We start from the raw sequence: 25,361 nt of genomic DNA on the forward strand, positions 1-25,361 counted from the left end.
ACTGTGGCTGCGGGGGGATTTGGCAGCAGTCATTTTCCCTTATGGGGATGAGTGCCAGCTGTGGACACTCTCCCTGTGCACTGGCCCAGGGCTTAGTCCATCCTGTGGTCTGAAAAGGTTGCCAACCTCTGTTTTTAGGTTTTCAGCGTTCTGGTGCACTGCAGCAACTCCTTGTTTACATTGTGTGGAGTGAATGTGTGGCTCACCAGCCCTCTTCACAGCTGGGTGGCCCAAGGGATCAAAAAATGGTCTGACCTTGAGTTTGCTTGTAGGTACTGTAGTCTGGGAAACCTATGACACTTTCTATTTCAGTGACAAAAATGCAAAGGCCATTGGTGTGCTGCCTCTCTCCCCCGCACTTCACTGTACTGGCGGACACTTAGACTGGGGGGTGAGCCTGTAGCAGCCCTAGAGGACATCCCCTACAGTGTGTGGTAGAGGGGCTTGTGAGGAGTTGAGTTGTCAGCTGCAGTAGAAGGGAGGAGAGAATCCTACTGTCCAGGCAACAAAGAGAATAGAAAAATCAAAGCATTTTCCAGCAGCCTAGAAACCTGGGGAAAACTTCCTGCTCCTACCCCTTCACCACAGCTTTAAAAGGTGAAGTTAGTAGTGCTCCATCTCATCTACCACGGGACACTTGTAAAGGTTTTGAAACTGCAGCTTGCAGCAGGCGAGATGAGTTCCGTGCTCACGTAGCTGCCAGTGCCCTCGCTCTCCCTTCCCCGTTCTGCAGTTGTGCCACATCCACATGGTGAGTATCGTCCAAAGAGAAATCATCTGGGTGGCATCCAGTGTGGTGAGGCCCTGATCTGCACAGAGCTATTTAGCGCTGTCGTACTGCTGATAGACAGGTAATATACAATTTGGGAAGTCTGGTGCTTTGTGTGGAGCTGGGCTGTGGTAGAACATTTGTTTTCATTCAGGCAAAGAACTAAACACTTGTTTTGTGTGAATAAATTGCTGATCCAGTACCATTTCCCTTATTTGCTCTGTTTCATACACTTGCCATTCAAGAGTACCTTGTGCCTAACTGTCTGATGCTTTCTTTGTGGTCCTTCCCCAGGACATGGTGCCCGTCATAGTCGAGTACTGCCTCTTACTTCAGCGCACGTAAGTGGCAAGCCTGCTTGCCTGTCTTCAGGTTAATAGCCATATGGATTGCTGCTGCAGACCACCCCAGTGGCCCCTTCTGGTCCTGCATGTGGCCTTTCATGATACTGTAGTTATGCTTTTCTAGGAGGTGAAAAACACCTCATAACTGGTCATTGTATAGTAACTTGTTGAAACTGGAAAGTTCCTTTTAAACTCTCAATTATGCTGAATTAGGACAGCTTCTGTGTTTTAACTCTGCCTAATCTAACTGGATTTTCTTATTATCCTTGTAAATGGTCCGGCTGTCCATGAATTACAGCTGTAAACTTGCATCTGATCTGGGCTCAGCGGGTTTTTATGGTGGATGAATCCCTATAGTAACTCGCACCTTTGTTCTAGATTTTTTTCCTTGTATCCCTGTGAAATGGATTCAACAGGCTTTTCTTTTATGACTGTTGCATTTCCCTGGCACTGTCCAGTCCATTGAGCAAACAGCTACTCTACCTAAAGTATATATTCACTTTTAAACCCATTGGGTGAATTATTAAACTACAGTTTCAGTCTAATATAAGGGCAAGAGAATGATGCTTTCTTCCCTTTTCTAGTGAATCAGCTCTGGCCTGCTTAGAACTTGCTTAGTTCTACAGCTAGGCGGGTCAGACAGGATAGAGGTTCTGGGTTGTCTTCCGCTTCCTGTAAAACTGCAGGGTTATTTCTATAATTGGGTTTGCCAACAAACCAGGGTTACCTGGCTTTAACTAGACAAGCTTAGCTAGAGAAACTGCCTGCTGGGATGGGCTCTGGTGTGGCAGTATTCAGATGTTTACGCTAGCTGAGTTTATTCCTTTTGGAAAGGGAAATAAGCTATACCACTTTACCTGTGTCCTCATTAGTTACACTGGCACAACTCAGATTTTGGTTAAAAAAAGAATAACCTTTCACCACTGATATATCCCTCTACAAAAACTGCATGGACCCTAGTACCTCTTTGCCTGATTTCAGAAGCTACTGTTATCAAATTAACTTGACTTCATGCTCTTTTTTTTGCAGGAAACTTTTGAGTTTCCCTTCTAAAAACTACAGCCTCATTAGCTAACAACTATGAAGAAGCTAAACTATGCCTGCATGGGGGTAGCCCTTGTTAAGCTAAGGAATGCCAACTATTGTGGGTTTTTTTTGATGACCTGATCATCAGGCAGTTAAACCATTTCATGGATCTTTCATTTTTATGGGTTGTTGAGCATTTGTCACTCTTTTTCTTGTTAGGGATCTTTTATTCAGCCAGGTGTATGACAAGATGAGTGAGAATTCTGTGGCCAAAGGGATCTTCCTGGAGTGCCTGGAGCCATACATTTTAAGTGGCAAGCTGATGGGAATGACAGCTCAAGTGATGAAAGACTTGCTGCTTCACTTCCAAGATAGGAACCTGTTGGAGAACATGGAGGCCTGCATTGTGCACATGGATATCACCAGCCTTGACATACAGCAGGTGAACCTCCCCAGGAAAATGCTTCCTGGAATTTCCTCTGAGCAAGAGAGAGCTATTATTTAAGGCAGCATCCTTCACAGCAGCTTAGAAGGTCAAGCTGGACATGTTTTTCAAGTGAAACTACACCCACACCCTTCATTGTCAAACCAGCTTAATAAAATGTCTCTAAGTGTGTGGTGTTTAGGCTGGGGCCACTTGTGCCCTCAAGTGTGACTGTATTGAAAATATATGATTGATTGATTGTGAAATGAAGCTGTGCTCTGTGCACAGCATCATCTAGCTTTTAGACCAAAGCATATGAATTGGGCCGCTTACTCTAAGGAGTAAATAGGGAGGCATGGCTTCTCTGAACCCTGGTATGCCCTCTAACAACTACCATCTCTTCAGTCTCTGCTTAGCAGCTTACTGTGGCCAGGTCTTCCGTTGTATGGTGGGTAGGGAAAAGATAGCATGGGGCACCAAGGGGCAAAACAGTTATGCCAGTTGAAAACAGGGTGGGGGCTTACTGCAGTTGAATTGGTTATAATGGTTTTTTTATCTGTCCTATAAGTGAAGCTAAGCTACAGTATACCACTGGTTTCATTTGAGGGAAATTACTGTAATTCAGCTTAATTTACTTTGGAACAGGAGCAGATAGACAAAATGGTTACAGCTACATTACAGTACAGCTATAGGCACACTTTAGTAGTCGTATAATAGTTAATCTCTCTACATCCTCTGGCTGCTCCATTGCTTACTTCTCTGTTGAGCAGCGAGAGTCCCGCAGAGAGCAGAATAGGAGCTTGGCTGGGTTGGCATGAATCTAAGGGGCTCCATAGCAAAGGGTGGATTCCCTCCTTTACCCACAGCCTCCAGGAGAAGCCAGTAGAGGGCATAAGAGGAGAAGCTAAGTGCCAACCCTAGTCATTGCCACTCAGTTCTCTGCCCTGGCACAGGCTGGATCTTGGTCTGCCCTCCATGCTGACTAGTTGGGTGCCAACAGTTTGGTGAAAGAGTTCACCAACCCAATACCAAGAGATTTGACCTCTCATCCCCTTGCTTCAGATTTTAGTACTGTTGAGAGAGGACCTGGATTCCTCTTTCCAGAACCACAGCCAGACCATGGATGCTCTAATTTCATGTGGGCTGTCAGCAATGAGCAAGGCACTTGCTTCCAGGGGTTTGAATTCTGCAAGAGTCAACTCCTGCCTTTGGAAAAAAGTTTTTTCTGCAATTGGGTAGGGTAAACATTAAGCACAGACCTTTCTCTTAGGGGTACAGGAGGAGAAACTGGAATGCTGCTGAAAGCTGTTAAGCTGTGCTGCTCAAGGAATCTCTAAATCTGCTTTATTCACCCATAGGTGGTTCTTCTTTGCTGGGAAAATCATCTCTATGATGCCATGATCTATGTCTATAACAGTGGAATGAACGACTTCCTTAGTCCAATGGAGGTAAGAAGGCTATGTGTGGTCCCCAGCACTGCTTTTTAACTCTTCCCATCTCCCCTTTTGGTTCTCCTGCCACCATTCCACCAGACGCAAGTGCTATCTACACATCTAACCTTTTTTTTGAATTCCACTAAAGTATTTGTGAAGTCAGTGCCTGCCCTTGCCTGTGGCTTGGTGTGCCCAGCCCTGGTATAGTATGTGTCCTCTGAGTTGGCAAATATTGCCTGTTCCTTATATTTTGAGCAAGGTAACTCTGCATCTCAAATCTCAGCATATCTAGTAGCGTCGAAGAGGTACTCATAGTGTGCAGAAGTGCTGGTCTCAGTGTGCTTGAATCCTGCCGTGACTTTTAAAACAAGCAAATGGATTCAAATGAAAAATGTAGAAGAAATGTGACATCAGGAGATGGGTTGAAGGTTGTAGTATGAACTGCTTTGTAGCCTGGTTGCTAATGGCCGTGCTGCTGATGCTGTTAGTGTACCCTATGTCACATCTTGCATTTTTGCACAATGGGGCTTCCATATTTACAGGAATGTGAGTTTGCCCCTCTCTTTGTACCCCACACCATACAAGGTTCTTTTGTCTTCTGGGTTCCCTGCTCTCTTTGTTATCTCCAGTGTCAATGGATCCATGTACAGAATCATACAGAACTGGAACAAGAACAGCCTCTGCCTGGTGGCAAGATTTATTTCCTGTGCCGGGCATATGACCCAGTATTGATACAGCATGATGCCATTATGGTACATGCTACTGATGGCATCTGTTGTATCCAGACCTGATAGTGAGTGCTCTTCAGAGAGAACACTTCAGATCTCAGTGTGCTTATTATAAAGGCTTTGGTAGTGCCTACAAAATGATGGTGAAATTTGTAGTTACAGTGAGCATTATATCCTTAAGTGTGTGTAAAATCTGTCATCCAATTTATAACACTTCAGCTTGGAGTTAATTTTCTGTGAAACTACAAGTGAATCCTGGCTGACTTAGGAGGTAGTAAAAGAGGATGCTTTGAATTCTAAACTGTCTAAAATTTCCTTTGCTTCTGTTTCACTAACTGGCTTGCTTGTTAAGAGCTCACAGATTAGGCCCATGTAGCTGTAGAAACTCCCACAGGAGAGGATGGCTTTATAGCACTGGAGATTTTGAAAGCAGTGGAGTGGAGGTTAACCATTAATTTTACTGGAAGACATGGCAGGCACTGCCTTGGAAATTTCAGCTTGCATTTCAGCATTATTCATTAGAACGGTTTCTCTCGAAGCTGGTGTATAATGGCTTTACAAGCAATGCATCCTGTGACCTGGTAAGTGGATTGTTCAAACATACAGTGCTCTACTGCCTGCACCATCTGCACAGCCACAGTTCCTTACCAGCCCCTCAACCTCCATTGCCTACCTCCCACTGACTTTTATACCAATGTCTTCATGTCCCCATTTGACAAACCTCTACAGCTCCTTGTGGGCAAATCCCAGCTAGTTTCTCAAGCAGCCCAAAGCCCTTCCTGGTGGAATTGCAAACAGTGCTTTCCAAAGCAAGAAGGTTCTTTTGCTCTCTGTTCAGGACACGGGTGCTGGAGGAGAAGGGTGCTACAGGTAACTTTTGTCTGGTCTCCCCAAGAAGATGAGGTGTGGTGGCTTCCTGGGGAGGCACATTTTGTGGCTGCTTGAACTTGCTGTGTGTAGAACGCAGAGCAACACAGATCTAACAAACTCAAGTGGGTTCTTGGTTTGGGGCTTGTTCTACTGAGTCTGGCTGGTGGTTGGGAGGTTTGTAGGGGTCAGAGGAGAAACAGCGAGGCCGAGTAGGCGTTAGGAGTAGGGGAGCAGAGCAGGTCAGTGGTGGTTTCTCCTGCTGTAAAACTTGGGGAGAAACTAGAGTTTGCCCTCCACTTGGAGGTATCTCCCCAAGAGATACAAGTTATAAAACCCATAAGTTATAAAAGGCATAGTCACGGGGTGAATCCAGGTGGGATGCAGTTGCACCCCTCTTTGATTTCTGCTCCACCCAAAGTTTAAAACCAACTGCCTAGCAGTGGCAACAGCATTTCTGTCCAGGCAGCAGTGAGGGAGTCACTGGACTTCATGGCTCATGGTAATCTACCTGGTTCCTTCTGAACTTTCATTCCACAGGTGTTAAGACCTCTGTCTTTTTTTTTTAATGGTCTTGATGTTCCATAATCAGGCTGTCTTTTCTTTTGCAGTTCTACTGTCTGTTAGCTGCCCCAGATAATGTAGCTCCCATTTCACAGCCCTGCACACTGTTTTTAACTAGCTAAAAGTATAAACTCAAGTTAATGCAGGTGAACATTGACTCAGGTGTAGAAATGACTTTCAGTGAGTGAAGCATTTGATGTACTGTCAGCATGCTCAAGAAGGCTAGATTTTGTTTTATGAATCTGCAAGAGATGTGGATGTAATTCTAATGACAACAGGATTAAAGAAAAAAATCTTTTAATTTTATTTTTGCATAGTTTCTTGTGGGTTATTTTAATACATAATATATGATATAGCAAAATAATTCACTTTCTGGTAAAGTTATATTTGTTTTTGCTTTGATTTAAACTGTAGTGCTAGGCATGTAGCATGTTAATAAAGCTAGTTTCTATTTACCTGGATAAAAATGTGTGTTGTGTTAATATATGATGAGGCATCACACCATCTGCATCCCCCTTTTCCAAAATCCTACATCCACCCATGGTTAGAAGGCAGGGCAGATTTGAATCTTCTAGGCTAACCACTTCATCAAGTGTATATGTGTACACACCCACACACACTTTGGTTATATTATAAGGTGCAAATCACCCTGTCTTTACATAAGCACTGAATTATTATGAAGCAATGAAAGTTCACCAGACGAAGCTTCATTCTGATGAGCCTGGGAGGTCCATTTGATGAAGCTAGTCTGGTAATATCATAGCATGATTGTTAGATAGAGAAAAAGCCTAGCTAACATTAACAGACAAGGTTCTTTGGGTAAATGTGATATCTTTTATTAGACCAACTGAATAGTTGGAAAAATTGTTCTTTACAAGCCTGAGCCCAAAAATCTAACATGAAGATGTTTGGGCACCTTTCCCTTTCATGCTCTCTCCTGTTGTAAAACCTGGGGAGAAACTAGAGTTTGCCCTCTCTTGGGGAGGCACTTCCAAGTGATACAAGTTATAAAACAAGTTGTAAAATGGCATTGCTTTGTTCTCATTGGTCTGATACTGAGATTTTTTCTTTCCAATGTTGTTTCAGAGGTTGTTCAAAGTCATCGCTCCTCCACTGAATGCTGGGAAGTCTCTCACAGGTACTGAATACTTTTTTTAAGGACTTGTGACTTTGATACTGTTGGGCATTTCTAGTACTTTTTGTCATCTTAAACCTATCTATTCCCTGATAACTTCTAACGTAGAGAGGTGAGAGGGAAAATGGTGTCACAGTTTGAGATTTCAGACTTAGGATGTATTTCCAGTCTGTTCAAAGTTGCCTGCCTGCCATTTCTAGGTTGTTCAAGCAACTAACTTTCTAGTACAAGCAGGCTGCAAAGATGGATTTTTTTTCCATATGCCATAATTTTTATATAGAAGACTGTACTCTAAGATCACTTTTACTGCGGATAAAATTATATACTCTGGCAAATGAGATTTCTCTCCATCTTCTGTAAGCAAAGATTATACATTGTTATGATTAGCTGTTGGGAGAAAAAGTGATCGGTGGCTTTTTATGTGTTTTAGATGAGCAGGTTGTGATGGGCAACAAGCTTCTAGTCTATATAAGGTAAGAGACTTTCAGAATGTATATGGGTAGCGTGGTGGTGTTTAGTGGGCTGCGTGTCACGTGTTTATGTTGTTATGGAGGTACTAATCTTCCTGACACCTCTGTAACATGCAGCTGGTGGAATTTTGTGTCTTTGTCTTGCGTTTGACTACATGTTCCTAGTGATCATGGCTGTCCATTCACTCCATGAAAAAGAGTACAATCTTCCTTGGGCCACTAATTTAACATAGGGAGAAGTGCAGCGACTCGTGGTTTCACACCCTCCAAGTGGCATAGTGGGATTAAAATTCTGGTGTTTCTGACTCTTCCTTCTGCTTATCTCAGGCTGGAAACAGATGTTGCCTTTGTGCCACTGTAAACGTTTCTTTGGTGGTACAAAGGCCAAGCAGATGGACATCTTTGTCCCTTGTTGTTCCACAGGTGCCCAAAACGTGGCAATGACAATAGATGTTTGGATTCATAGATGTTTGGAGCTGGAAAGGACCGCACGAGGTTGTCAGGTCCAGCCCCCTTGTGCTTGGGCAGGAAAAACTCTTGGGGTCAGATGACACGAGCAGTATACACTTGTGCTGCTGTTTAGCAGCAGATGTTTGTTTGCTTTATGGCAGGAGAACATGGGCAGCCTGGAGCTGACTGCACTCTCCTGTTACCCTGGGCAGGTGCTCCTGGGCCTTCAAGGGCCTGTTCCTGGGGTGCACATGGTCCTCTATTTGCAGAGGTATGTCCTGGGATCTCCAGCAGGGTTTTACTTGGGCACATATCTGCATGTGGGGTTCCCCTGTTTGCAGATATCCTACAGGATTGGACCCTCGGAGTGGCAGGTGCCCGACCCTGTGGGTCAACAGGTGACATCTGTGTTATTGCATCTTGTTATCTATGACAAGTCCTGGCATAGTTGATCTGCTTCATTTGGCAATGCCTGTTTATAGCCTCACAAGGCCATAGGAGAAGCATTTGTACTACCTTCAGCGTGTTGTATTAGAGCAGTAGTTTTCAACCTTTTTTCATTTGCGGGCCCCTTTGGAAATTTTGAATGGAGATGTAGACCCTTTTGAATGGTAAGTGTGGGTATTCACATACTTTTGATTAATCATAGTCCTCTTTCACAGGCCCCTTAGATATAGTCTTTGGACCCTTAGGGGTCTGCAGACCACAGGTTGAAAACCCCATATTAGAGGCTTGGTCCCAGTGTCCCTTCAGCAGTATCCAGAGCAGTGTGTTCCACCTGCTCTAGGGCTGCATAGCTCAGAAAACCATATTTTATCTCTTGAGATATCACTCCAGGACGATGCTATGATCTAAGTGCAGCTTGTTGTAATCCACTTTTGTGCATCCTCCTCAGTTGTCAGTCATTTGTATGGGACTGTCATCATTGTGAGACTGTGGAGTGGTGGCTAATGATTTATTCCATCCTTGGGAAATCTGAGCAAGCCAAATCCAAGACTGTGGCATCTCTGAGGAGATCCAGTGCTCTCCCAGTGCTGTTCTGAGGAACTGCAAGTTTTCCACCTCCTGCTTCTGACACTGTGTAGCTGGTGCTTCTTGTTGTGTTCAGTGCACAGGGATTTCTCTGGGATGACAACACTGCTGTCCAAGATGCAGGCTTAGCCATTTGCTGATGCTTTGAGAGAGGTTTTTTTTTTTAATTTGTACAGAACAGTAGGCACGTTGGAAGAGACTGTTGCTGTTCAGGTGCTTCGGGACCTGGGGGTGCTTTGGCAGTGTTTTGCTTGTAACCCTGGCTTCTGTGCTTCCCCGCAGCTGCTGTTTGGCAGGTCGTGCTTACCCGTTGGGTGATATTCCTGAAGATCTGGTTCCCTTGGTTAAAAACCAGGTGAGGACACTCACTCTAATGGCTGTTTGGTGTAAGACAATAAAGTGATTCCTTTACCTCTTTTTGCACTGGATAGGTTTGTGATAGAAAACTGCTGCAGCTAGGGGCCCTGCAGTCCTGTGAACCCGTAACACACTCTTATGATCACTGTAAAGTGGTGTGAGCAAAACTAGCACTGAGCTTTAATATTTGCTCTTCCCTTGAAGAGTAAGTGGTTAAATGCATGCAGTTGTTCTTGCACCAGTTTCTAAGCAGACTTTGGAAACTATGGGCAGTGTGGTACCTGTAATGGTGGCAGAAAGAACCAAGGAGCAGGCAGGCCTGTTCTGGAGAAGGCCCAGCCTACAAATGAATAAGACCTGCTAATTAGGATGGAGTCACAGCTGGGAGGTTTTGGAGAGCTCCCAGAAGGGGAGAGGAGAGTCATGGGAGGGGAGGTGAAGGAACTATTACTGTAGCCTGACTGCATCTCATGAGCTCTAATGAGAATCCATTTGAACCTCTCAGAGTAGTGTCCCTATTCTTGCAGTGTCTATGCACCAGAAAGATCCCTGACCTGTGGGTTTTCATCCCTGAGCTACAGGGCAAATAAGCTTGCGGTAATCTTGCCATCATTGTAAAAATTAGGTTCTGTTCCTAATTAAGTCAAAAACTGGTCTGCTGACTTAATTGTTCTCGTAGCAAAAGCCCTAAGGAGTCTAGTATAGTTTGGGAGAACTTGGGGAAGACTGAGGCCTGTAGAAACTTGTCTCCAAAAACCAATATGGCAGAAGGACAGTTGTCTCCTGAAGTTTCTGCTGCACACTCCACAAGGGGAGTAGCCATCTCTTAGGCTGAAAGGCTAAGGCTCCCCCTCCTTAAGTAGGCTGCTGTTGCTTTGTATTCCCCATATCAGTATTCAGTTTGAGGTAGAGAGGGAGCAAGTGACTTGAGAGCTGATGATTTTTACTTTTTAAATGCCATACATGTGTATGTGTGTCTGTGTACACAGCATTGACTCCTTCAGGTATCCAAAAAAGACGTTTCTTTGCCACTATTTAGCTTGAAAGACACAGGTTTCAACAGTCTTTCCAACGTCCCCTCCCCACCCTGCCCTAATTCTGACTGACTTCTGACTGCTCAAGAAACTTCCATGTCAGATGTCGGCTAGCTCTAAATGCTGTTTGCTTGGCATCTTGTTGGGGTCAGAGCCACAAGGCAGAAAATCCAGTTTTTTTTCTGAAGATCTGTTGTGAAATGACCTGACCTAGTTATGCACGTTTATCTGCTCAGCTCTTATATCTATCGTGTAAGGCCTGGCCTCTCTTGGTCTGCTATCTGGTACATGTAAATCAGTATGGTCTGCTCCGTGATTGGGTTGTCAGCAACTAAACCAGCGCCCCCACATCTGCTAGCTTGGGTGAGGAGGGTGTGTGGACACCCAGCAGGACTAAAAACAAGACCTGTTAAAGAGCAGACGAGCTCCCTACGAGCCAATGGCCATCCATACCTAGAGAAGAGATGGGTGCCACCAGGTCGCTGCCTGAAGAATCACCAATGATGCAAAGGAACTCAACTGACCTAGGGTTCATAGATTCATAGATGCTAGTGTTGGAAGGGACCTCAACAGATTGAGTCTGACCCCTGCCTAGGCAGGAAAGAGTGCTGGCGTCAGATGCCTATCCAGCCTTCTCTTGAAGACCCCCAAGGTAGGGGAGAGCACCACCTCCCTTGGAAGCCCATTCCAAATTTTGACCACCCTTACTGTGAAGAATAATTTCCTGTCGTCTAGCCTAAATCTATTCTCTGTCAGTTTGTGACCATTGCTCCTTGTTACCCCAAGAGGTGCCCTGGTGAACAGAGCATCTCCGATCCCTTGGTGCATCCCCCTAATGAATTTGTAGGCAGCCACAAGATCACCTCTCAGCCTTCTCTTGCGGAGGCTGAAGAGGTCCAGGTCCCTTAGTCTCTCCTCATAGGGCTTGTCCTGTAAGCCCCAACCATACAAGTGGTCTTTCTCTGGACCCTCTTGAGGCTATCCACATCCTTCTTAAAGCATGGCCCCCAAAATTGGATGCGGTACTCCAACTGCGGTCTGACCAAAGCCACATAGAGGGAAAGTATGACCTCCTTGGTTCTATTTGTCGTGCATCTGCTGATGCATGATAAAGTGCGGTTAGCTTTGCTGATGATTTTGTCACACTGATGACTCATGTTCATCTTGGAGCCCACTATGACTCCAAGATCCCTTTCTGCTTCTGTGCTGCTGAGAGGGTCAGTTCCTACCCAGTAGGTGTGCTGGTTATTTTTACGTCCTAGGTGCAGCACTCTGCTTTTGTCCTTGCTGAACTGCATCCTATTGTGTTGTGCCCACTTTTCCAACCTGCCCAGGTCTGCCTGCAATAGTTCTGTACTCTCTGGAGTGCTCACTTCACCCCACAATTTAGTATCATCCACAAACTTGTACAGAGTGCACTTCACACCCACATCCAAGTCGCTGATGAAGACATTGAAGAGTACAGGTCCAAGGATTGACCCCTGTGGGACCCCACTACCCACGTCCTTCCAGGTCGATACTGACCCATCTACTACCACTCTCTGGGTGTGACCCTCCCCAAGCCAATATGCCACCTACTGGACCGTGTAAACATGTATGTCACACCCTCTTAATTTATTTGTGAGAATGGGATGAGATACCACATCGAAGGCCTTCCTAAAATCCAAGAAAACAACATCCACCTCTACTCCTGCATCTTAGTGTTTTGTGACCTGGTCATAAAACAAAACCAGATTGTTCAGGCATGCTCTACCTGCTACGAATCCATGCTGGTTGCCCTGCTACGTTATTTTCCTGCTGGACTCGCACAAATATGATCCTTAATAATCTTTTCAAAGACCTTTCCAAGGATGGAAGTGAGACTGACTGCCCTATAATTACTCAGATCCTCCTTCCTCCCCTTCCTGAAAATAGGGACCACATTGACCCTTTTCCAGTCCTCCGGGACCTAACCAGAGCTCTATGAGCACATCTTTTGTTATAGCATCTAAGGTGCCCCAACAGTTGTAGCAGCCTCAGGACTGACTTGACTTGACTTCTATCTCTATTATAATAATAATAATAATAATAATAATAATACTGGCTTGTGTAATGACAGGAAGGTGGTGAAGGGTGACATTTCCTGTATCCCCAAAATGCATAAATTGTTTTAAATGGTGCCTCCTCTGGGGTTAATGCCATTTTTAGCCTGTAACATATTGCTTGTAACTGGATTTTGATAGCTTCCAGGTTCACTGCTGTTTTCTGGAGGGGCTGCTTTGCATATGGTATTTCTGTAAACTCTAAAATGCCTCAGAGAGCTTACAAGCCTGCTGCCTTTCAGGAGAGGCATCTGAAAAAGTGATCTGACTTTTTGCCAGAGGTGGTGAACACCTGCAGCTCCTAGTTATGGCACTGGGGAACAACATCTCTGAAAATCAGACATTTATGTGGTGCCTAAATATGGATACAGCTGCCTGACTTCAGGCACTTGAGTGTTAAAAGGTTGGCCTTAATCACTTCTGCTCCCTGCTTGACTTCATCAGTTGGGGGCCTACAGAGATGATCTTGGCTCATACCAGTGAGCACCAGTAATGTAAATGTCAATAATTGGGTAAGAGCTTTGAAGAGACCCTGGGGTATTTTAAACTGATCTGCTTTGCTTATAATGATGCTGCCTGCTCATTGAACTTATGCTGAAATTCTCCCAGACTGCATGAGGAATGGCAGTAAACGCCAGAATATTGTGCTATGAAATCAGACTGTACTTTAAGCTGCCTAAACAGGTAATGTCCTATTCTGTTTTAGAATGGTTTGGAGCTAACTTTTGTCAGGCATTCAAATGCTGACGGTTAAGGCATAAAAGGAAATCATCGTTTCTTGCCTGACTCTCTCTCTTTCAGATCTTTGAATTTCTTATCCGCCTCCACTCGGCTGAGGCATCCACTGATGAAGAAGTTTATCCCTATGTTCGTACGCTGCTGCACTTTGACACCCGGGAGTTCCTTAATGTCCTTGCACTGGTAAGAGGCAATTCAGGCCCCACTGGGAGAGGACAAAGCCAGTGCTTCTCTTGGGCTGTCACAGGGCAACTTTTTAAAGAAAGGGATGCTTTAGGTAAGCTAGAAAGTACTTGGTTTGATGCAGAAAACCCTTGGTGAAGCTCTCTGGGTGACAACAGGCATTGCTAAACAAAGCAGATCAGCTCTGGTGAGAGGTGCCCTGCCACAGCTCATCCACTTTGTTGGGTAAAATTTGTGATGCCTGTTGCTCTGCATCACACCCCTGCCAAGTGCAGGACAACATGCAAGGTGTTTTCCTTGTCCCTATGTCCCTCACTGCCCTGTGCCTCCTTGCCAGGTCCTGTGCCAGCCCCAGCCTCTGCTGGTATCCACATCAGGTCCCATGCTGCCCTGTGCTTCACACAGAGGCACAGGTCAAGGTGGGTCCTGGGCCTCCTCACTTAGAGAGCGCCACCTGGAGTTTCTCTGGGATGTCTCTGTAAGCGGGGGAAGCTAGACAGGTTCTCCTGGGAGGTGAGGGACCAGATCCTGCATGGATACTCCTGGGGTGCAATTGGGACCCCCAAGTTTCCAGACAGCGGTGAGAGAAATGCTTGCGCTTAGTATCCAGTGCACCCTGGCACCCTCCCCACCTCCACACACATGTTGGCATTTTGTTTGTGGGAATAACACTGGAGGAGAGTCTACAGAAACCAGTAAAGAATATTATGGAACACATTCTCTCCTCTTCTGTAGACTTTTGAAGATTTCAAGAATGACAAGCAAGCAGTGGAGTATCAACAGAGAATCGTGGACATCCTGCTAAAAGTGAGTGCAACCAAGCCTTGGATATCTTCACTACAAAGTTAGTATGAGTTATAACCCAGGTGTTGCCCCTGGCTGCCTTTCCACATGTGGAAAAGCCTCTAACCAGGGCTTGAGGGTGCTATAAACCCAAGCCAGCAGATGTGGCTGAGGGTATAGGCTTGGGCTCAGGTTTCACTTCAGCAGCCTGAGCTGATAGACCACTTGCTTTGCCGTGAGCATGTAAGTTAAATTAAACAGAGGGACTGTTAGTTCTCCAGTCCTGTCTTATAACTTCACTTGGGTTGTACTTGCATGTCCAGCTCCTCTTTTCTGCACTTTTCTAAACTCCTCTTTGCCCACTCCATTCATGCTACACTTCCACAGTATTCACAGTAACTTGCCAGCCAACAAATCCTCCTCTTTTGCTCCCAGAAGCTAACCACCAGCCTTCTGATAAAGCTGTGCTGTTGAATCAGTGAGACCTTTAATTTGTACCATCGTACCCCCAATGACATTTTTATCATTGGTGGACAGGAAAGAAATAGCAAGGCAGAGCTGTCTGTCCAGGGTGCTACCAGATGACTAGGTTAGCTGACTAGTTCCTTAATGACTTTCTTGTTAAGTCTTTTGCTGCCAAGTGCTGTTTGCTCTTGCCTTCAGAACTGTCAGCTCTAATAACAAGCAGCTCCACTTGGTGGCTATTTATGTAGTTTGCTTCTCTTGACACAGCTGCAGATGGCAGCTTTGTACCAGGCCAGAGAGAGAGCCCCGCACCTTGGGGATGAATAGGTAGAGTGGCCCTGTTTCATGCGCTGCTAAGAACTGTGGGATTTTCCAGCCTGGTGTGGTACAGCACCACTGTGGATATGCTTACATGGGTCTGACACAGGTCAGTCTTTGCAGGGGCTGAGCAAATAGGTGCACTTGGGTGGCCTATTTAGGCATGTAAGTGTACTTAAGTGGCTAAGTGCTCTCTTATTCTACCTGGATCGAGTCCCTGAAAAAAGGAGCAAAAGGTGGGTGGGTCTTCCTCCGCCTCACGGCTGTTTCATGGCTCTGTCCCTTAGGTCAGATGTCAGAAGTGCTACAAAGTAAATTCATTAATGGATTTTCAAGGACTTGAATAGGGTGGAACAGAATTGCACTTAAATGCCCAGCTGTCTGTGCTCAGTGCTGCACTTCATACCTTAGTGGCTGTCAGTTGGACACCCCTTCACCATGCCTCAGGTCCTTTCTCACAAACAGAACCTCAGCTTGAGATTTGGCTGGCTGTATCAGGCTGTTTGCTCTGATACAAGCATTGTACTGATTCTGACACTGTCCCTGAGCCCCATCTTTCGGCATCTCTCACAGATGGCATCTGAACTGTCCTTAGTGGGGCTTGGAGACTTAATTTTTCCAGTCTTGTTGCCATCCACACGATGAGAGTAGCCCTCTAAGAATGGCTTGGAAATCTCTCTCATGGCAAGATGGGTGGGTACTGAGCCACAGGCTGGCATTCTGCTACAGGCGCAGACCTCTAAGAATTTCAGTGGAGAACGTATTGATTTTTCTAGGGTAATTCTAAATGTGAAGCACCAGTGTCCTTGTTGCCCTGCACCTGAATTAAAGATTGCAAAGCCAGGAAACAGGTCTTGAGGGTGAAATACATTGGCTGACTAGATCCTTCTTAATTCCTCACCTGCCAGGGGATATAGAGGGGCTGCTTGGTGAATTCCTCTCTCATGATCTAGCTTTTATCCTTATGAAGACTGCCAAGGGCAGATACAGACATAAAGGAAGCGAGGCCTCATGGTACTCCTAGCCAAAAATGATCAGTGCTGCCCTCAACCCTAGCAACAGCTGCAATTCACTGGTGCTGCCCAGCGTGTATAAAGCTTGGAGGAGTGTGAGATCCATGGGAAGAAAGAATCTGGATGAATGAGGTAAGCTCAGTTACACTGAGACTGGGCACAGGTTCATGTGTGTCCTTCATTAGACTTCAATTCTAAGCATTTAGTACAGCCTGGAAAACAGGCAGTGCAACTACTTGTTAGTGGGGCGCCTTGGCAGATAAAAGCCAGCCAAGAAAACAGAACAGACGGTCTGAGAATCTGAGCTCTGACAGGGAATTGCTGTTCTAAATGCTAGTGCAGCTGGTATGTTTTGGGTGGAAGTCAGCCTTGCTAGTGGAAAGCCTGCCTGTCTTCAGTAATCATTTTATGTAAACTGAGTGAGTAAATGACTTGAGAGATGGAGCTGTGTCAGCATTGGGGCAGAGAGATGAGTGAGAATAGAAGAGGTGGAGAGTGGAACTGGGATGGAAGAGAATGTAAGACCACCTAGCAGGGGGGGAAGAAGGGACCCATCTAAGCCCAGCAGCAAGCAGCAGTTTGCTGTTGTTGGCTGGTATATGGAGGAGGTGGATAGCTAATCTTGCAAGGAAAGGCAGCCGGAAGAAGCAGAGCAGGTCAGGGGGCAGCTACAAAGGTCCAGAGTTTCCAGAGCTCCAGCATCCTTTGATGCTTTATTCTTCCACTAGTGAAATGGCTCGCTGAAGTGACAGGAGTAGGGTCTGAACCCTACCCAGAAGCTGTGCTATTTCAGTCACAAGCCCAGGGAAGATCAGGTTTTGAAGGTCCATCATGTCTGAGTGTACCTTGGTTTCACTTTCAAAATCAAGTGCTGCCTTTTCTGCCTCTGCTGTGCAGAAAAGCTGCTCTGCAGGTGACCGGAAAATGGTGGCTTTTGGAAACCCTCAGAATACTTCCCATAACAATGAATTGTTGTTTTCTCTAACTTGAGTGGGTTTGAGAGACAGTATCTAGGAGGGAGATCTTTCTCATAGGGGTCAGGTGCTGTACACATGATGGGACAGGAATGGCCAGAACACGTATGCTAACATGCAGTATCACTTCCAAGTTAATTGCGCTCTGCTCTATTTTGGAAACCCAGGCATGCTTTCATATACTTCCATTAAAAAAAAACAAATGAAAACCCCCAAAATAGACAAATTCATCCAGTACCAACCCCAAGTGCATGGGGCAAGTCAGGAACCATACACAACATGAAGAGAATACTCTTCCCCACTGCCCCCCTCCTTGGATAAAAGGACTCAACTCAAGATAAAACCACTTCCCTATAAGTCTTGGAGTAAAAGGCAGGAGATGCTGCCTCCCCAGCTTGCACTCTGAAGATTAGAAATGTTGTACTCCACCAGAGAATCTAAAATCTTGATGAATTGCAGGCAAAGGGGAAAGGCTTGGCATTCATATCCGCTTCCAAAATACAACACTTCTGAGCAGGACAAGAGAGTCAGGTATGTTCCTTCCCCCATTTTGGAAGAAAAGGTTCTTATAGCTCCCCAACTGACTCGCAGGGGGGCAGGAAACTCGAGATGCAGTGCTCAAATACGCACAGCAGTCAGCAAGAGAGAAGTGAGGGGACCGGTGTGATAATTTCTTCCCCTACTCAGCTTCCTCCTTTAACTTCACCTCTGAGGCAGAGTAGGAACTATCTGAACCTGGTGCTGTCTCGGGTGCTTAGGGGTTTGGAACATAAAACAGCCTGTGAAGGTGAACTAGCAGGTGGATCAAGAGACAAAATGTGTGTGGCAAATACGTTTGCCACATGAAAATCATTTCCCTGTGCCTTGCATGTATTTTTTTAAAGCAACAGCCAAAGGCGCAGTCGTTTGAAGGCAGAGAGTGAGGTACCCTTGGAAGCACAGAAAAGAATCCAACTCTTTTTTAGAAATGCTCTAGTACTGTAGAAATTCTGAAATTTTGCATGTTGTGCCTTGATGTTGTGGTGAAAATACTACATGTTTAATGATAGGTTTGGACATGTTTGGTAGCACTAAAATAACCAGGCTTCTTAAGGCCCTTGTTCTAAAGGCACCCCACGTGAGCAGAACAATAGTACACACAATCAAAAGGCTGCTGAAAACTTAGAAAAGTCTGTGTTACCTTTGGTTTGTACTGAACAAGTGTTGGGTCTTGTTTTCATTCAGTGCACATCTTTTTTTTTTGTTGGGCAAAGAGCTGTTCTGATGCTGCTTCAAAGGTGGATGATCATTGAGTTATAAACACTAGTGCAATATTTACAGTTAGAGAAGTTTTTTTTTAAAAGCCTGTTGACCCCTCGTTTTGCATTAAATAACTGAGCTAGCTGCCTCTAAAATATTCCTTAACTTTAAGTGTCAGAATTTCTACCCAAGCATCTTTTGAAAGGTAATGCAGTGGAAGCCAGGAAGGGAATAAAAACCTTGCTAAGCACTGTACTGATAAGCCCTAGCAAGCGCAGGTTAATATCTGCTTTACTTTGCAAGCTGTTGCTTCTGGACTCTACTAATAAATGGCATGCTGTGTTGCTGTCAGGTGCAGGTAGGCAGAAGGCAGTAAATGTGGTTTCCCTTGCTTGGGCTTTGATTGGTCTTTTTGTTTGGGCAGCAAGGGAATTGGTGACCATGTTCTGCAGGTGGTGCTCACATCCTGTCTGCAGGTGGCAGAATTGGAGTGCAAAATCTAATGAGGTGGTGATTCAGATCAAGCAAGGATGCATGAACCTCACATGTGTGATGACAGGGTCTAACTTGGCTTCAGCCAGCAGAAGCTGTGTCCTGTGTGTTACATACAAGCTCTTGGCTTGAAGAACAACTAGAATAGTTTCCTCAAACCCCAAATAAATTTGAGAAAGGGGGGGGGAAGATCTTTTTGTGATCTGGCATATATTTGGCTAGCAGGTGATGCTTTTGAGTTAGCAGGTAATGTTGTATCCCATACCACAGCCAGCAAAACCCTTTTCTAGAAAAGGAAGGCCCCCAAAAAGAGGGGGTTGATATTCTTTGACCCTTACAACAGAATAAGGCTCTGTTCCTTGACAAATTCCATTACTGTCTGTCTGCTTTGTAACAGTGAAAGTCTCACTAGAATCTTAGAAAATGAGGGTTAGAAGGGACCTCAGGAGGTCACAGCTAGCCCAACCCCTGCTCAAAGCAGGACCAGCCCCAACTAGATCATCCCACCCAAGGCTTTGTCTAGTCAGGTCTTAAAGACCTCCAAGGATGGAGAGTCCACAACCTGTCAGGATAGCCTGTTCCAGTGCTTTACTACACTCCTAGTGAGAAAGTTTGTCTTAATATCTAACCTCAACTTCCCTTGCTGCAACTTGAACCCATTGCTCCTTGTTCTGTCATCTGGCAGCACTGAGAACAGTCCAGCTCCATCCTCTTTTGAACCCCCCTTCAGGGATTTGAAGGCTGCTATCAAATCCCCTCTCACTCTTCTCTTCTCTAAAATAAATAAGTCCAGATCTCTCAGCCTCTCCTCACAAGTCATATCCCCCAGCCTCCAAACCATTTTTGTTGCCCTCTGCTGGACTCTCTCCAATTTATCCACATCCTTTCTATAATGGGGGGCCCAACAGTGGACACAGGACTCCAGATGTCACCTCACCAGTGCCAATTAGAGGGGAATAATCAGTTCCCTTGATCTGCTGGCAATGCTCTTGCTAATGCAGCCCACTACACCATTAGCCTTCTTCACAAGCAGGGCACACATCTCATGGGACTCATCTCAAACCCTGAAGCTCTTTAAGGAGCAGGTCACGCCTGGCCAATGAGTGGGCATGCTAGGGTGGAAAGAGCCTGAGAAAATTTCCAGTGTTTCTCTCAGGCATCTGAGTGGCCTGGAAGCAAAGATGCTCCTCTCTAATCAGACTGGAGTGCCTCTTTGGCATCCTCAGGCAGCCCAGCACCAAACTGGTACATGCTGCCTCTAGCATAAATCAGTCTTGTGTAGCCTGAATGGGTTTGATGAAAAGGGTCGCTGACTCACCACTTTGTACTCCTAGTGTCTTTGTATCCTATGTTATAAGCTTACCATTGTGTATATGCTAGTCTCACAAGACGTAGTGCTGTCTGGTGCACTGCTGAGGCCTGGCTGAGATTATTTTGCCACAAGTTCTGACTGAGAAGACAGGTTTGGTGATGCACCTGCCCAGCACAAAGCAGTTAAGTCCTCTATTGTTATTAGGGCTATCCAAGCAAAGTGTCCCATTAATTCCTGCCATTTATGGAATCTCAGGCACCATTCATTGGTTGAAGCCCTTCTGGTCGCATGCCCCTGCAACCCTCGTATGATAGATGGTGAGCATGCTTATGCTCATTAGATTCACACCCTGGCATACTGACTTTCCAACACCTACCTTGCTTGAGTTTAGAGCCACAATAGCATGGCCATGGGCTCCAGGTGCTGGGTGACCTGCAGCTAGCCAAGCAGGAAGAGCCTTTTCCTTTCACACAGGGCCTGGGGGTAGCGGCCTCAATGGGGCAGAGCCCCCCGATCATTCTGGGGTCTTAACTTGGTTCAGAATTAGCTGGGGCTTCACTGCTTCCTCTGTTTGTTCCAGGCATAGGTGACTATAGGTGTGACCAGGCACATACGAATTGGCATTATTTTTTATGCGTCTTGCCTTCACCTATACAAGCAGGGTCCAGAATGGCCCACTGAGGAGCCCCATTAAGCAGTTGTTCACCACCACGTGCTCCTGTTATCTGCCAAGGCTGGGTGGAGAGATGTGAGCAGGCATGAACTCCCTATGTACCAGTTGGAGCTCCCTCATTCAAGAAGGGCTGTCTAAATCGCTCTCTTTCTATAGGGCAAGCCTAGGTGCAGGGCCTCTCCAGACAGGCCAAGAGCCATAGCTCCTATGCCTAGGCAGGTTTCCCACCATGTTCTGCTCCCATCCTGTAACTTGGGTGGCACAAGCAGGTGGCCTCTGCCCCTAGATCCTCACTGAAGGGTCATGGGGAGGGCAAGGGATTGGTCTAGCTCCCATATCTTCTTCCTTTGTCATCCAGCACAGGGCCAGGGAGGTGGAGTGGCTGATGTGTATTGTGCTTTGACTGTTCTTAGTTGGTACACGGTCCTCTGTGGACTATTGATAGCTGGTGGCAGGTAGTCCTCTGGCTGTCCACACTTGGGCTGCAGCAGAGAACAAGGGGCTGTAATGGTTTGTCTCTCCTCAGTTCCACTTCTTCCTCTTACCTTGGGCTGCCCTCGCTAGCTGCATAGAAAAGGTGTTTGAGGGGATGTCATCCTTTAGTTGGTGCTCTGCTTGTGGCTCCCAGACCCAGCAAAGGAGGTGGTGGTGGGCTTCAGCAGACACTTCTGGGGAAGCAGGGGCACCAGGGAAGTGAAAAGAGCTGCCATACTTGTTGCAGGCTTGCATGAGAGCTGCTTCTGTAGCTTCAGAAAAGCTGTGGGGGAAGCAGTGTCCCCTTGTTGCTGTCAGGATGAGGCCAGTGTAGGTGTTGAGGAGGTGAGACGCTCCCTTTCAAGTTGCAGTCAAATTCACATTTTACCCTTAGCACAGCCTCTGCCATTCAGAGTGGCATGTGGGGCACCTGGGCCTGATGGCCCCCCCTATGGAGCTAAATGCAAATGCTCCTCTCCACCTGGTTGCTCTTCTGGTATCCTATCCTTGGGAATAGTGGCCTATGTTCATAGGCACAGAGGATGAGATCCCACTGCTTGACCAGGCTCTGCACTGAGGTATCTCCTCCCGCAAAGGCTGAGCCATGGGTGTAAATACTCCTGCTTCACTCAGTCACAAGATACCGTTGCTCAAGGCCCTTTTGGTACAGGAGTGCATGTGTAGATTGCATCCTCAGGCCCTGAAGCACATGTGTGGCCTTGTTTCCCTTCAGTCAGACGCCTCTACCAAAGAGGTGATTAGAAGCAGTGTAACATCCATCACGCCCCCTCAGGTAGCCCTGACTGGGTAGGCGTTTCGTCTTTATATCAGGGAAGCCATCAACTCCGCCATGGACACAGAGAGATACTCAAGCAGCTAAACCCCATCCTATTCGTCCCTTATCTCTCTGTTCCAGCCTGTGCACCTTTCTCCAGTTCTCTCTTAGGCTGCTAGTTGCTCCACTTGCTGTGTGACTGGGTAATCGGACAGCCTGGCCTTGTCACAGCTGCATTTCCGAATTGGGCAGGAAAGTGCACCGAACCAGGGGGGCCTTTTTGTTCCATCCTGCTGTCTTCTGCTTCCAAGACAAAAGCATGAACGAGCACCTACCATAGCTTGATGTCTGAGCAGTGCCTTGCTCCCCCAGCCAGGGGATCCTGTATGTGAGTGTGCTGTTCTTCAAATGCTTCTCAGTTCAGCCTGGTGCATAACTAGCGTTTCATGCTGCAGCATCTAGCAGTGTTTTCTGCTTTCGTCCGTCTCGAGGGTGACTGCATAATGGCTAAATCATGTTGTTTCTTTCTTCTTTATTTTTAATCCTCCAACTTGCCAGGTCATGGTGGAAAATTCTGACTTCACCCCATCGCAGGTTGGGTGTCTCTTTACCTTCCTTGCTCGGCAGCTCGCCAAGCCCAACAACACGTTGTTTGTGAACAGGACACTTTTTGATCAGGTAAATATTTCGCTGCGTGTGAAATGGAGGCCTCTAGAATGCAGTGCCACAAGTAAACTGCTAGCTGTGCTGTAGGTTGGCTGGATTGCACCAGCTTTTAGATGTTATACAGGCAGTAGGAAACTGGCTGGTGGACTGGAAAAGACATGGAGACCAGGAGCACATAGGTGCTGGATTTTTTAAATGCTTTTTCCGATCTCAGCCTGCCATGATGAAGAGAAACCCATATGATTTGAGAAGAAATTGCTTTATTCTCAAGCCTCTTGAGTTGAAAAGGCAATGTGCAGTTAACATGTTTAGGTTATCTATTTCTTTTATCTCTTAATTTTTTTTCTCTCCCTACCTTTGAGTCTTTCATCATTATGAACTGGTTGACTCCAGCCTGTTTTTTTTTTTACAGGTATTTGTGTGCCTTAGGGTAAAGCACAGGTATGGGGAAGGAGAGAACTGAACAGTTAATCTTGTGGTGTTGATAGTGGTGCCTTTGGCTGGATACGTATTGCACTGTAGAGCACGCAGTGTTGCCAGGCTAAAAGGGATGAGCAGATTAGTTGTGACATGCTTAAATAGACTAATTATAGTGCATACAGGTCTATGTATGTAATGAGTAAATACCTCAGTCCTGTGGGAAGTGTGCTTCTGTAAGGGTAGTCTGTAGCAGTGCCTCTGCTAGGTGTCTGTCTGGATGGAGTTGCTTGTGAGTTACTATACTAGTATCAACACCTGCCAGGTAGGTGAGTGTGTGGCCTGAACTGGGGGTTGCACTGATGGGTGGTGGTTGCTGTGTCTCGAGATCTGAAGAGCCTGGAAGAGAAGGAGGCTGAGCAGACACCCAGCAGGAGATAAGTCATGAGCATGATCTTTTTTTCTCCTTGCTCAGGTCCTTGAATTTCTGTGCAGTCCTGATGATGATTCCCGACACTCTGAGAGACAGCAGGTAACCGCCTGTAGAGGAGCGCTTCAGTGTGGGCAAAAGGCTGACCCACGAAGTGCCAGGAAGAGAGTTAAACCTGGTTAACAAAGACAGGCCTCAGGATGTGTTGAGGGCAGCATCTCAGAGTGGAAGCTGCCAGTATAGGAGCTGTGGTGGTGGAGAAGGACATGGGAGCAGGAAACAGTAGGCAGCACAGAGCAAAAGTACCTGGTGACAACGGCTGCAATGTTAGTTTCTGGTGCCTGAAACCTCCCCCCTTTACCCTGAGAAACAAAGATGCATTGCATGCCTTTCCCCTCTTCCCAGAAGAACCAAAGGTGTCAGGGCTTCTGCAGCATATGTAACATTAATGGAGTTAGCATGGCATCTGCCTTGGTTTTGCTCCTGCCTCTTTCCCCACCCCACCCAAATGCACCTTAGAGGGCTCAGGAGTTCTGCTCATTTATTGCATGATTAACAATGTCAGGTAGAAGGTTTTGTGGCTCATTTGCAAAGTACTTTAATTTGAAGGTGTGCTGTGTTTGGCTTGACCACTCATATGGTTTTTAAGGTCCAGACTCCCAATGGCTCTCATCCTGGGCCTCATTTTACCTCCCCGCTACCCCCCACAAAGGCCTGTTGCATGCAGACATGAGGCAGCAAGCATTGTGCTAAATGGGAAGGGCTCCTGGATCAGTTTTCTAGCTGAATTGGAAGTTGATGTTTAAGGGAAACCTGTTAAGGGACAAGGTTAAAAACAGCTCTTCTGTTTCCTGAGCTCTGGAGCATGATCACTGGATTTACATTGGTTTAACTTAAGTGCACTAGAAATGGATTTAAAATGAAATGAAGCTCTGTAACTGAAGCAAGTGTCCAGACAGAGGTTTTAAACGGAGGCAATTAGCTTGTTATAAAGCTTGTTGAAGATAAACTGATGCAGCTTTTGTGAGCAGCAGAGGCCTGAGATCAGTTACCTTTGATTAATTATTTTTCTGATTTTGTGTCCTGTTTAATTATGATCCCTTTTTCACTTGTTTTAGCAAGTTCTTCTCCTCCGGGGGTTTGATTCTTGTCACCTTTCTTGCAATTAACTTGGCAAGATCCAGGCTGTTTGGTTTCCTCTCCCTCTCAAAATTTTCACACAACTCCATCTTGTGGGGATTCCATGGAAGAGGAGGTCACCCATTCCCTTTCCCTCTCATCCCCTTCTTCTATGCAGAGGAAGAGGGGACATGGCAATAAACGCCACATCTAACACCCCTTCCCCAAGGGAGGTGTAGGAAAGTGCAACCTTGAAACTGGGAGAGGATCAATAAACCAGAGAACTGAAAAAATTAAATGGGGGAACAGCACTCCTGTTTGACTAGGCTGTGAGGTTTTTTGGTGTGGAGAGAGTTGCATTGCTCTGCATGTTTGGGTGTATGTTGGATGACACTAGCTCTGTGGCTTCTAGGTGCTAGCACATTGCTACTAATTGTTATTGAATACCTGCAGGTCCTGTTAGAACTGCTGCAGGCTGGGGGAATAGTACAGTTTGAAGAGAACCGTCTCATCCAAATGGCAGAAAAAGCTGAATTGTAAGCATTTAATTTTTTGTTGTTGTTTTTTTTTTGGGGG

General features: G+C 46.0%; 1 protein-coding gene across 4 annotated transcripts in view; it reads left to right on the forward strand.

Moving 5' to 3' along the window:
* VPS8 (VPS8, CORVET complex subunit) overlaps nucleotides 1–25,361 on the forward strand; it is a 193,963-nt gene that overhangs the window by 60,020 nt on the left and 108,582 nt on the right. For all 4 annotated transcript variants that reach the window (XM_019503787.1, XM_019503790.1, XM_019503789.1 and 1 more), the window contains 11 exons: nucleotides 1,064–1,110; nucleotides 2,359–2,581; nucleotides 3,922–4,011; nucleotides 7,242–7,293; nucleotides 7,721–7,763; nucleotides 9,525–9,597; nucleotides 13,516–13,635; nucleotides 14,371–14,442; nucleotides 22,712–22,831; nucleotides 23,712–23,768; nucleotides 25,239–25,321. In XM_019503787.1, the coding sequence (XP_019359332.1) occupies nucleotides 1,064–1,110; nucleotides 2,359–2,581; nucleotides 3,922–4,011; nucleotides 7,242–7,293; nucleotides 7,721–7,763; nucleotides 9,525–9,597; nucleotides 13,516–13,635; nucleotides 14,371–14,442; nucleotides 22,712–22,831; nucleotides 23,712–23,768; nucleotides 25,239–25,321 (980 nt within the window). The remainder of the gene's footprint in view (nucleotides 1–1,063; nucleotides 1,111–2,358; nucleotides 2,582–3,921; nucleotides 4,012–7,241; nucleotides 7,294–7,720; nucleotides 7,764–9,524; nucleotides 9,598–13,515; nucleotides 13,636–14,370; nucleotides 14,443–22,711; nucleotides 22,832–23,711; nucleotides 23,769–25,238; nucleotides 25,322–25,361) is intronic.

This window comes from Gavialis gangeticus, unplaced genomic scaffold (assembly GCF_001723915.1).
Source record: "Gavialis gangeticus isolate Ggan-Ray unplaced genomic scaffold, GavGan_comp1, whole genome shotgun sequence".
Taxonomy (NCBI): domain Eukaryota; kingdom Metazoa; phylum Chordata; order Crocodylia; family Gavialidae; genus Gavialis; species Gavialis gangeticus.